The sequence below is a fragment of the Stegodyphus dumicola genome, chromosome 7 (assembly GCF_044657685.1).
Source record: "Stegodyphus dumicola isolate Sdum_Otavi_A_Nest chromosome 7, ASM4465768v1".
Lineage (NCBI taxonomy): Eukaryota > Metazoa > Arthropoda > Arachnida > Araneae > Eresidae > Stegodyphus > Stegodyphus dumicola.
The window spans coordinates 56835955-56848651 of record NC_140774.1 but is presented as its reverse complement, the minus strand read 5'-3'; the positions used below and the strand labels follow the sequence as shown (position 1 = coordinate 56848651).

The 12697-nt window shown below is 33.2% G+C and overlaps 1 protein-coding gene across 3 annotated transcripts in view; it reads left to right on the top strand.

Moving 5' to 3' along the window:
- The first annotated feature begins 660 nt into the window (after positions 1-660).
- LOC118202739 (tropomyosin-like) overlaps positions 661-12697 on the top strand; it is a 191869-nt gene continuing 179832 nt past the window's right edge. Inside the window, exon 1 of one of the 3 annotated variants that reach the window (XM_085820244.1) lies at positions 661-1098. In XM_085820244.1, the coding sequence (XP_085676370.1) occupies positions 985-1098 (114 nt within the window). In that variant the 5' untranslated portion in view covers positions 661-984. The remainder of the gene's footprint in view (positions 1099-12697) is intronic. The other 2 variants (XM_085820242.1, XM_085820241.1) reach the window with 2 other exon arrangements.

Genomic DNA, 12697 nt, shown 5'->3' with positions numbered 1-12697 from the left:
ATAGAAATTTCACTTTATTATCCACGCACCTAGAAAGTAATATCCAGAACGTAGCCTTTCGATGTGAAGTTAAGATCTTGAATTTATCTTTAGAATTATAATTGTAGTGCTTAACAAAAGGAGCAAACTGAAAGCAATAAACTTACTTAACAATTTAAATCTTCATTTCATTTTAGTAACATATTTAGCTGTTTAGCTAAATGTATTTAATTTGTAGCACTTCAAACTGCTAGATTTTTAGAACATTTACAGCACTGCTGTAATTTAAAAAACAAAGCAAAACAAATTGTTTGTTTCTAAAGCCATAATAGGTATACCTCGGGAACAGAATCATTTGGCTTTTCTCATATGCAAAAACAAAATTAAAATTTTAGCTTTCTGTGATAAATAAAATTTGCTGATGTTTGGCAGAACGGAAATAATAACTGCTTAAAATTAATAACGCCCGATAAATCGGATGCTCAAGTCTCCATAAAACACTCGCACATAATTTTTTTTCGCGCATGACGGAACATTTTCCGCTTTTCTGTCAGTGCTTTTAAACGATGCTCTCTGCTGAGCCGAGAAAGAACAAAACAAAAATTAGAAAAGTCTCTTCAGATGAAAAACCTCAGCTTCTGACTCGCATAGCATAACCCACTTCCAACGAGACAGTCAAGAGTCGCGTCCAGCGTGTTTTTATAAGGATTTTCATGGAGTGAAATTCGACCCTGACTTCGTTGAAAGTGTTTTTATTTCAGCTTGTGTGTATATGTGCGGCTCGTTTTCCCGTCGACCAATAGCGAGCGTCAGAGTGGTTTAAATGTTCTGCCTGTTTCTCAGCTGTCCATCTCTGACATACATAACCAAGTAGTGAGTGAATCGCGGTAGCCGCAGAATAGTACAAACTTTCTTCTTAGGCTAATATACTTGTCGGCATCGTTTAGTGCATTCGATCATCTAATTGTTCTTTGTAGTGCTTACAGCTACAGCTCATCATTTGCAATGGAGGCAATCAAGAAAAAAATGCAAGCTATGAAACTGGAGAAAGAAAATGCCGTGGATAGAGCGGAAGCGGCGGAACAAACAGCCAGGGATGCTAATATACGAGCCGAGAAGGTAAGTTGTCAGTCATGTTTATCAATTATTTGAAATGTTGCCATTCAGGGAGAACGTAATATAAAGGCTATATAATGTAAGCGTTAAATGTATAAATGCATATAACACCTTCTTTTTTTTTTCTCTCGAATATTTATTCTTATGTTAAGTGCATTAATTTGAAATATGAAGTATTATTTTAAGTTCTGATATTTCTAGCGGCAGTAATTCCCATCAAAGCCGCTAGGATCTATTTTAAGGGAAGAACTTCTGTTTTTTTATTTTTATTTTTATTTTTTATTTATTTATTTATTTATTTTTATTTTGTGTGTGTGTGTGTATTTTTGACATTTGTTTAAAATTCTGAAATTATGTTTAAACATTATAAACTTATCATGTGCCATAGAATTTTGAAAAACAAAATATGTGAATAATCTGTGTAAGACTAAATTGAAGAAGAATGTTTGATCTATTTTGCTAAGCTTATATCATCTATCTAGATTCCATTAAAAGTATTAATATTACAAATCTGATAAATTTACGTGAGGTAATACGTTCAGGCTATAAATTGATTTATTAACACAGAATGTTGCTGTACAAAAGGTCCACAATCGTTTTACGCATAATTAAACTACTTCGCAAGTATATTCGCAATCTCAGGTTTCTTTGTTAGAACAATTCATTATAACAGTTATAACAATTGTTATATGTATATAACGCTATTCTAAATGAAACAAAAATAATAGTCTCAGAAATAATACCTTAATCAAATTTAGATTATTATAATGGTATCCCAAGATTAGTGAAATTCTTTTACATTGAGAATGATACTTTTCATAAGAGATTTTTAAAAAAGAGAGCATTTATTAATTTATTACTTATTTATTTTTTTACGTTTGTAATTTGTCTTATTATACTAAATTAATAGTTTTGAGTTGTTATTGCCCATCGTTGGAAGTATAAGGTAGCATATTTCTTGACATTTCTATCAAAGATGCATCACGCTTGATGAATGAATGACTTGAAGCAAGTAATAATAGCAGCTATCTTCACAGTTACCTGTAAATATTTCATTACTTAGTTAAGCAAAGTCTGTACTCAGTTTATTGAGATTCGAATCCTCGAAGAAAGACTAGAGATTCAGAAACTCGAACTTCTCGCCCTTTTTTTGTTATTCTAACTATTCGGAGGGGGAGGGAATTCGACCTTGTTCCCATTATCACTGTGGGGTGACCATAAGCAAATAAGTGTCATATTGCGTCCGTGTGCCATCTAGCGACAAGTGCCGGAATTTTTAAGGAGTGAATGCACCGCGCTTTCACGAAAATATGAAAACAAATTCTCGAATTATCTCGATATCGGCCTGAATGTAGTACCACTAATAGAACGCCTATGTTTCTTGTAACTTATGACGTGATATTTAAACACTCCATTGCATCCGTGACTCACAGTTGTTTAATATTTGAGTACGTGCACGTTATTGAATTTTGAATTGTTGCATGAACTCTAATATTTTTGTTAATTTACATTAAGGAAATAAATCTCGAAATTCAGGAGTTTTAATTTGCCTCATTCATTGCACTTCCTTTGTATCTTTTAAATAAATATAACTCTGTTTTCCAAAATTATATTTTAAATTTGTTTTTTATTAAACGGAGCTTGTGGATTTTGCTTTGATTAGCACGTTTTAATATTTCTTATTACCCCAAAGGGCGTTAGTACGGAAGGGCTATTAATTTCGTTTTGGCATTTTGCGTTGAAATGTCGGTTCACTTTTCATAGAATATGGCCATGTGGAAGCCCTAATTTGAATCTGAAATTTGTTTTATTATCGATTTCAGATTTTGTAACACTTCAACGTGAACTTCTAGGTTCACCAAATATTACAGTCCTGTATCATATTTAAATAAAATTAAATAATGAAGAATCTGCATAAATTTATGTATGTTTCTCGCATTGTGATAAAACGACGGTAACTAGAGCCATCAAATTTTGAATAACGTACGTTTCCACCCGAATATGGGCATCTGGAAGTCCAAGTTTGGAGTTTAAAAGTAGTTTTATTACTTATTTCATATTTTATAAAACTTTAACGAATTTTTAATTAACAAACTCAAGAATTTCAAAGCCAGTAATAGCAACACACACACACACACAAAAAAAAAAAAAAAAAAAAAAAAACTGTGTATTGGAAATTCTAAAGATATGCTCATTTAAAAATTATTTTGCGATACTGCTGTTGAACTGAATTTTATGGTTTAAGTGCGAAGAACATTATAAATAAAGGTAACCCATAAAACGTTAAAAAAAAGCCCGTTTGGGCGTAATGTAAAATCTAAAAGCTTTCTATTTTCTCGTTTTCTTCTTATGCTTATTTAAAGGACTGAGAGATTCATGGTACGAAAGATTAAAGAATCTTTTAGGATATGGAGAAACTTTGGGATTTTCCGAATCTCTACAGTTTATTATGCAGTGAGATTTAATACATTTGCTTTCATGTAAAGTATGTCGGGAGGGAAGGAATTTTTACCAGCTGCGCAAGATAGTGTTTTCAGTTTCATTTTATCGAGTAGTAGCATACTTTCTCGTTGAAAAAATTTCTGTAAGAAGGCGTTCTATTTTTGAATAACTTCATGTGCTTAATTTACATGTTATCATTTAGATTTCCTCATCTTTCATTAATCCCAGTTTAGTTTTGATTATTAAAACGGGTATGCTGTAAAATTAGGTTACCTTTTTTTTTTTTTTTTTAATGCAAAATGGGAGAAGGAATAAAACTGGATAGTTGCCAAAGGTAATTTTAAATTCATTTTACCGACAAATGATTATTTTAATTACCTATGTAAAGCAACTGAAAAATTTTCCCAAGTAGGTCTACTAATACTTGCTGCAAACTAATATTTTTCTTTACTTACTAATCTTGTAGAGACATGAGGTATTTTTTTGAAGCAGGCAAGATGAAAAATTAGCAACCGCTTTCGTCGGGAATCGAACCATGGACTTCTGAAATATCGGCCACTACACCATGAAGGCACGCTAGGAAGGCTGGCGAAATACCTTATATACGCCTCATTTTACAGATGGACTGGGTTTTTAGGGGACCCAGTCGGCAAATGCTGGGTGCGGAGAATCATCATCCATCACCCTTTTAGTTCGGGCGTCACTGTAGAGACATTAAGTAATTTTTTTTTTTTTTTTTTTCCTTTTTGGGAAGCAGGAGAGATGAGAAATTAGCAACGCCTTCGCCGAGAATCGAACCACGGACCTCTGGAATACCGACCCAGTTTGCAGAACCACTACACCACGAAAGCACGCTAGGAAGGCAGGAGAAATACCTTATAATCTATATGAGTACGTTTAGAAGAACTTCTAAATAGCTAGCAAATTATTAGATTTCTAGAGTCTTGAACAAAAATTATTAAGCAAATACTAAATCGGTTTGTTAAAATTTTAAAATCTCAAGAATTAACTCTAACTAAAACTTCTAGAACTTAACAACATTTTCAACAGTCAGCCCCTTCCAAAAATTGTAACTATTACTCTAGGTTTTTTTAAACATACGTACTTTTGGCTACTTGGATACGAAGTACTAGACTGACTACACACACTGAAATATATTAGCTTTCAAAATTAAGAGAGTTTCCATATTTAATCGATCATATCTAGACGCATATATCGTATCCAAATTTTGTTGAAATTCGGTATAAATATTGGTTAAGTTAAAACAAAAAACATACAGTATAACAAACAGGTCATGTGACATAGGCATGATAATGTCTAAATCTTATTGACGCAGGAAGGTCTAAAAAACAGATTATAAGATCGAATAAAAATGTAAGTGAACAGAATATTGCCGAGACAACTTCAACTTCCTATAGCATTTGGTCTCATTTTTGTTTCAGCGTTGATTTTAAAATTCTAGAGAATTGTGGAAGGGGATGGCGAGTTCCAGTTACTCTTCGAAGACATCCGAAGCATGTGTTGTTGTGACTTACCTCACTTCATTCAGTAACATCAGAAAAATGATGTTACTCCTGACAGTAACATCAGTAACTGTACAGGTGATATTACGATTTTGCTCTTCCGCCCCCAATTTTGATGCTCCGGGGGGTACGGGTCCGTTGGTCTCCCATCCGTCTTCCCCTACTATCAATATATCGAGAGGACTTTCGGCTCGACGCATGTTTAGAGTGCCCTCATGCCGCAGGGGCACTATACATTTACAAACATCCTTCTCCAGGATTCGAACCCGGGCCCTTCGATACCACAGTAGATTTTCCTAACCCATATACCGTCTGGGTGGCTATCCAAAGCATGTTCTGGAGGGTTTTAGATCGGAGATCTGACTGGCCAGTTCATCCCCTTCACTTTCTAGAAAATCATTCACCGGATTAACCTTATATGGACGTGCGTGAAGATGAATTGAGGTAGAACTGCAGCTCAGAAAGGCGAACGTAAGACTCTTAAGATATCAGCTGTTTGCAAGGAAACCTTGCATTCCGCTCATGATGCAGAGAACATTAAATTTGAATTAACCATTCAGGGCGGGGGGATGATACCGTTGTCTTCACAGATGAGTTCCAGTTTAACCCAACCACGGATTCTTGACGTAGCTTTAGATGAAGAGAATTAGGAAAACTCGCTGTTTTCTAGCATCCATAAAGGGAACTTTGATGGTGTAGGTAGGCCATCAAACTTTCGCTGTCATATTGATCATTTTGATGAAGCATTCTGGCATTAATATCTTTAACAGAAGCTCTGTAACTGCTACGAGGTACGGAGAAAATGTCTATCCTATGCCTTCCCTTGTCAAGGGTTCATTTTTATAGACGCGAATGCTTGTTCACATAGGGCTAATCTCATAGATGATTATCTGGAAAGTTAGGATATTAATCGATGAATTGGCCTGACGGATCTCCAACCTAAAACCTTTTACAATATGTCTGTAATGCTATTGGAAGGGCAATTGTAAGTCGTCTTTTCCCCCCTTCCAGAACACATCAATACCAGGAAATAGCGTTGCTAGAAGAGTAAGGCCGACTGCTTCAAGAACTCGTAAACTGCCTTATTTTCAGTATGAAGTGATGTTGTAAAAGCTATAAGATCGCAAGAAAGAACTATACTTCATATTAGCTTCCTTTTTTTATTCGATCTTGCAGCCTTTGTTTCAGAATTAGCGCTGATAAAGCTTTAAACATGATCACGCTTTTTTTTCTTTGGTTGTTGTTGTATTATATTAATCTATGTTCATACAAAATATCCTTTATATATGTCCATCACTTTTAGAAATAAACGACCAGAAGCTAAAAATCTTTTAATTTTGAACATAGTTTTTTTTTTTTTTTTTTTTTTTTTTTTTTTTTTTTTTGTAAGGCATTTTGTCTGTCCTTGCTTTGTGGTGTAGCTGGAAGTACGTCCGGCTACCAATCGAAAGGTCCTGAGTCTGAGGTCTCGAGAAGAGTGTTGCATGTTTTTAACGGCTCCTTCTTCGATAAATCTATTCTACAATTTTCTGCATTTCTTTTAAAAATATCGTTATGCTTTGATATCCAAAATTACTCTTTGGGGAAGAATACTTTGATTTCACATTTAACAGAAATTAACAAAATATTATACTTACAGAGGAAGATCATTTTCTTTTAGAAGGACTATATCGGACGTTTTGCAAGTAATAGAACAGGTATTTAAAGAAATTTCACACGTGAAGTTCAAAAAAAGGTGTTCCAGTAGTTTTATATAATAAATATAGAGCTTCTGAAACAGTTTTTTTAATGACATATGCTGTTATACTTAAAAGTACTGAAGAAAAGTAACTACATATTGTAGCTTCTTTAAATATTGATCATGGATGTGTATTTTCAGTTAAATTCATATTTTCTTGTAGTGTAGCTATTCACTAAAGAGTTAACTAACAAAAGGCTGTTTGTTGAACTTCGATTTAAATTTAAGGCTCGTTACTTCTACCAGTTTTGGCTTGAATTCCATGTATGCTGTTTTGCCAGTTTGTCTTAAGGACACCTTAAAATAAAATTTAGGGCGTAGGTAGAACAACAGAAAGTTACTCTCGGCGATTAATGATATTCTCTTTGAAACAACTGTTATGAATGAAGCAGATGGTTGAATGTGTTTATTCAGTACATCTCTGAAAATTCTGAATCTAAATCTACGATATATTTTTATTTTAATTGGTTCAAAGTCAGAAACTGTAAATTTTAGGGTAGCTTGTAGGGTTTATATTTATTTTAACTAACATTTATTTTAAGCTATCTTTCCTGTTAAGCCTTTATTTTCCCCTGGAATTGCCAATGCCAGAGTATGTAAATTTTAGTAGAACGCGCAAGGTATTCAAATTTTCAGCAGAAGTAATTTAAGTTAAATAAAAGGGAAACGAGTTTGTAGGTGTGCTTTCTTGATTCACGAGCGTGAAGGTTGCTAGGTAGAAATTTAAGAACCGCGCGTTTCGGCCTGTGTGCCTACTTCGGCAGTTAGTTGAATCTTTCAACTTCTTATTCAGAAAGTTTGCTGAAATCTCAGCTGTATCTTAGAACGCGGTTAAGATAGTCACGTTTTTAGAGCCTCGTAGGTAGTGACTTGTTATTTATTCATGCTGTTATTTATTTTTAGTTGTACTTTTCGATTTTTAGTTAAACGCCGGGTCGGCGTAGTTTGTGAGCGTCAAGTGAACGCATCTGTAACTTCTAAAGTGGAATAAAAAGGGAGTTAAACCCTTCTTAAGAGTTTGTGTACTTTCCAGTTCATAGCAGTCACTACTATTGTTGCGGGCAAGTTGGGGCCACGCAACACCACAAGCTTTTATTTTTACGCAATCTTTCCTCCCATAATGTTGAAATTGTTTTCGTGAAATACTCCAGCTTGTTTTAAGGCAGTGGTCTCAAACTGGCGGCCCACGAAGCAATTTTATGCGGCCCGCAAAGACATTTCTATTATAAATTTGTTGCAAATACAGTGTTACAAAGATTTCAAGATTTTAATTGTTTGAAGTCCGAGTTTACATTATTGTCATTACCATTAAGTGCTAACGTAAATAACATATCAGAAAATCTATAAATGAGCCAACTACTTTACAGTGTTATAAAAATCTTATTCGAAGATTTGGGGATGCGGATTTGATTAACTTAATTCATAATTGTTAAAAAATAAGTATTCTAAGTTACGAAGTTTTGCTTTAAGAATGATCTTTTTTTTTTTTTTTTTTTTTTTTTTTTTTCGGGAATAATGCATGAACAACAATTTTTCACTGTTGAAGATTAACACGAAAAATTCAGATTGACTGATGAGCATATTACAATCCGTGATGAAGAATAAAGTCTAGAAATTTTTCTCCCCGGCTACAAACTTTTATCTAAATCGAAACGCCATTGAGTGTCAAGCTGTAATGTAGTAAGAAAAAAGAAGTTTGTAATTATTTACATACAAACATATGTATTTCTTATTAAACCAAACGTAGAAGAAAAATTAAATAAATAAATGGCATAAGACTAAGTTGTCATTAATTATTCTCAAGTTTTGTCTTACTTAAAAAACTTTTTTCTGAAAAGTGAGGAAAGTTTTCATAATTTCTTTCAGTTTAAATTAAAGTAAGTTATTTTATGATTAATTAAACGTGTTAGAACAATTTTAAATAAACTTCAGTCTCATAGTTTAATATCAATTCTCAATATATTTGAAATACAATGGATAACCAACAATCAAGTACCAAACTTCAGATTTATGATAGAAACTATGATAGAACTTGTATACAAGTTTGAATATTTTCCCTTTCATTATTGTTATATATACGTATATTTATGTATGTTTTGAAAAATACTTAGGAAGCGAAATTTAAAATTTCTCTAATTTTTTTTTTTTATTTTGTAAGTAAACATTTTATAATTTTGTTATTTAAAAATTTGTTAAAAAAAAAACTTTTGACCCGTCAGCTCTTTTCAGATCGTGTATTCGGCTCGTGGGCAATTTGAGTTTGAGACACTGTTTTAAGCAACTTTGTAATTAAAAATAAATGAAATAGTAATTACGTAAGTTAAATTTTAATAAAATATTTAGATGAAAAAAACTTAAGTAAGGTTCTTAATGCTTAAGGTGCTTAATCAATACTCTAACAATTGATATTCTACAAATTGATTCTTCAGATCAATAAATAGAAAAGTAATTTCACAAGTACAGCTGTAAATTCAGAAATATTTTCCCCTTCTTCTGTACTTCACATTAATTGCATCAGAGGAGTTAGCAGTAGGCTTTTTTCATGCACAATATGGCTACTGCATTTTCCCTGGTCTATGCGTTTTTAAATTCCAAATCTTTTGCTGACCTTAAATTCGCTGGCCCTTTGTATTAGTTACTAGAAAACATGATGTTATCCGTTTGCAAACTTATATACACTTACGTATGTATTCGATCGATATTAAACAATTTAGTACATGTGATTTTACATTACAACTGGGAACATCAGATTACATTACGTTACGCAAAGCAAGCGTATTTCCCTAGAAAAAGAACACCTTCATAAAGGACTTTCCTAAAGACATTTATGCAATTTATTTCATTTATGAAATAAGATTTGATATTATTTTAGCAGTTTAGTGTTATGGTAATATCATGTAATTATTTAAGGTATGTAATTTTTTAAATAGGAGATGAAGGTATAAAGAAATTAGTATGACAGGAAATGTGTCCTCCAACCGATCACTCAGTCGTAGCAAACTTGCGTGTGATGTTTGGTGTCAAGCACCTGTTTTAATCATATTTATTTTTTCTCTCAGCAAATTAATATGTAGCTTTGACATTCTCACATTTTTCAGTTGTATGCCTGACTGGACTGGCTATGCTGTTTCATTCTTAAATAATTCTGTTGAGCTGTGCATCGCATCTCAACCCGATGGAGTTTCGGGTTGAACTTAAAACACCAAAGATAAGATGAATTTTTCCAGTTATTTAAAAGCATGAGCATACTTGAAGCATCATGTCGATTTTGAACAGCTTTAGTAACAGAGATTAAAAAGTCATGAAGCATAAAGAGATGAGACATGAGATGAATACATTGATGCCTCTTAAGTAAGGATTGGGTTGAAAGAGTTGTAGCCATCAGTAAGATTTTGCAATGGAAATGAACTATATACATAATTATATTTTTATATAAAATCTAAACCGCTTTGCAGCGATGCTTTTCGTATAGCGAACAACCAATTTCATAAGTACAGTATTGTTTATAATAAACTATTTATGGCATTCTAGGGTAAACATACTGAAAAGGAAATAATACGTTGATTGTCAGAAAAGGTAACAAATCTTTCATTTCAATTGCTGCTGCCTTACAATTAAACGAAATAATGAGTCCCAATAAAAAAATGGCCAACTGTAGCTTTCTAAAGCGTGCTGGGCATCACTTTACGACAAGAATTATTGCTTGTTTTTGTAATATTAAATGAGAGAAACTACTTTTTATGTATTCAGTAGATTACGTAAATAAGATGCAAATAATAAATTAGAATAGCACAATATAGAAAACACTGATGAGTCAAAAAAGGCAGTACATACCATAAAAACTGAAGTATTCAGTGATTTTAAGGTATATAGAGTGCGATCTAAAAAAATAACAATTTAATTAAAATAATACAGAAATTTGTGTAGAGTTTCAGTTTTCAGTGCCGAAAATTCCTTACATCCCTTATTTTTATATAAACCATGCTTGAAATTGTTCGTGCTGTATGGCGAATATCGTGTGAAGCAAAGTTGTAACATCATTTTATGTCATCAATATGTAATCTGGCTGTTTTTGGCAATTTTTGTAATCAAACAACTTCTCTGCATATGCTTGTGCTCTAGCGTGGTTCGTCTTTACTCTGATACCTTTATAACGTTGCGCGCCTCCAACTTGCACGCAACCAAGAGGTGACTGTGAAAACTTGTATAAAAGATAGAAGCTTGTGAAGGGTTTAAGTCCCTTTTTATTCAACGTAATAAATTACAATTGCGTTCTCTTGACGCTTACAGACGGTGCCAACTTGGCAGTCAAATAAAAATAATAACCTGAAAAGAAAATAAAGACAAGATTCTAACTACGAGGCTCTCTAAAATAACTAACTCCCCGCGTTTTACAATACCGCTGCTAATTCAGCAGACTTGAAGCTCACTGGAACGATGACCACTACTTCCCGCCAAGCACCTAGGCCGCAACGCGGGGTTCTTCAATTCTCGCTAACTACCTCCGCGCTCGATAAGTAAGAGAATCTCTCACACCGAACTTGTTTCCTTCTATTTTAAATCAGAATACTTCCGCTGATAATTTGAATCCTTGCGCGTTCTACTAAAATTTACATATTCTGGCATTGGCAGTTCCAGGGGAAAGTAAGGCTTGACAGGAAAGATAGTTTAAACTTAAAATAAATGTTAGTTAAAATAAATATAAACCCTACACCTTTCACTTTCTATTCCCCACTATGTAAGACTGCTGCTGGATCGATGCGTTCAGAATGAATTGGTTTGGTAAAATACAACAACTTTCTTTGTTCTATCTTCATTTATCCAGCTTTAAAAATCTGAGCATTGTAAATAGTTTCAATAAAATCCGATGTTTATTTAAGGGAACCTTCTCCCTTTAGCAATATCGAGGGTCATCCTCCCAACGCATTCTTTGAAAATTAGTGTATTTACAATTTAAAGTTATTTTCATTCCTCGGCAGTGAAATTTACTGTCAGAAACTGTGGGTAAGAATACTCTTAAATGTTTGATCCTGTTAGAAATACGTTTATAAAACGAAGCGTGATTAGTTTTTAAAATGTATAATCCGCCCATATATAATTAGGAATTAACTGAGTGTATTTAGTGTGTTTTAATAATTAATTTTAAAGAAGCATTTCGTAAATTTAAGCTGTCTTTTGGATGTATATATTTACCAATTAAATGAAACGTTTGATTTGGGATAGTTGTATGGCTTAAGTACGAGTATTTTTCATATTTGGAACATCAAAACACCGTCCTCCAGCGTATTCGTATTTCCAGAACCAGATCTAGTGCATTTAGCTGTCTCCCTAGTTCGTCTTAATATTCTTCTTCATCATCATTTCTGATTTAGAGTGTAAAATCTCTTTGACGATTATTTGACTTGTTTCATTGTTAGCAGTATAAATCATGAATCCGATGAATTTCACGTAGTTTTATAAGGAAAGCAGTGTAATGCCCGAAACCGTGGTGTAAGCCTGCCAACAATAGTTAGGCAATACTGTACATCCTTAATTAATTATGAAATATTTCTGTAAAAATTAAACAATTGGAAATTAATTGTTTAAAAACCTATGCCCGAATCGGCTGTCAGCTGAAAATGCATCCGTGCTTCTTAACGATCCACACCCGAAAACATTGCAACAAAAAGAGGATTAGTTAAATCAGTGGTCTGAAACTGGCAGCCGCATGCAACTTCCGAAACAATTTTATGCGGCCCGCAAATATATTTCAACTATATATTTGTTGCAAGTACGGTGTTGCAGAGAGTTCAAGAATTTTAATTATTTGAAGCTCGACTTGCATTATTTCCATTATCATTAAAAACGAACATAAGTAACGCAAGAGAAAATCTATAAAGGGAGCTAATTAATTTACAGT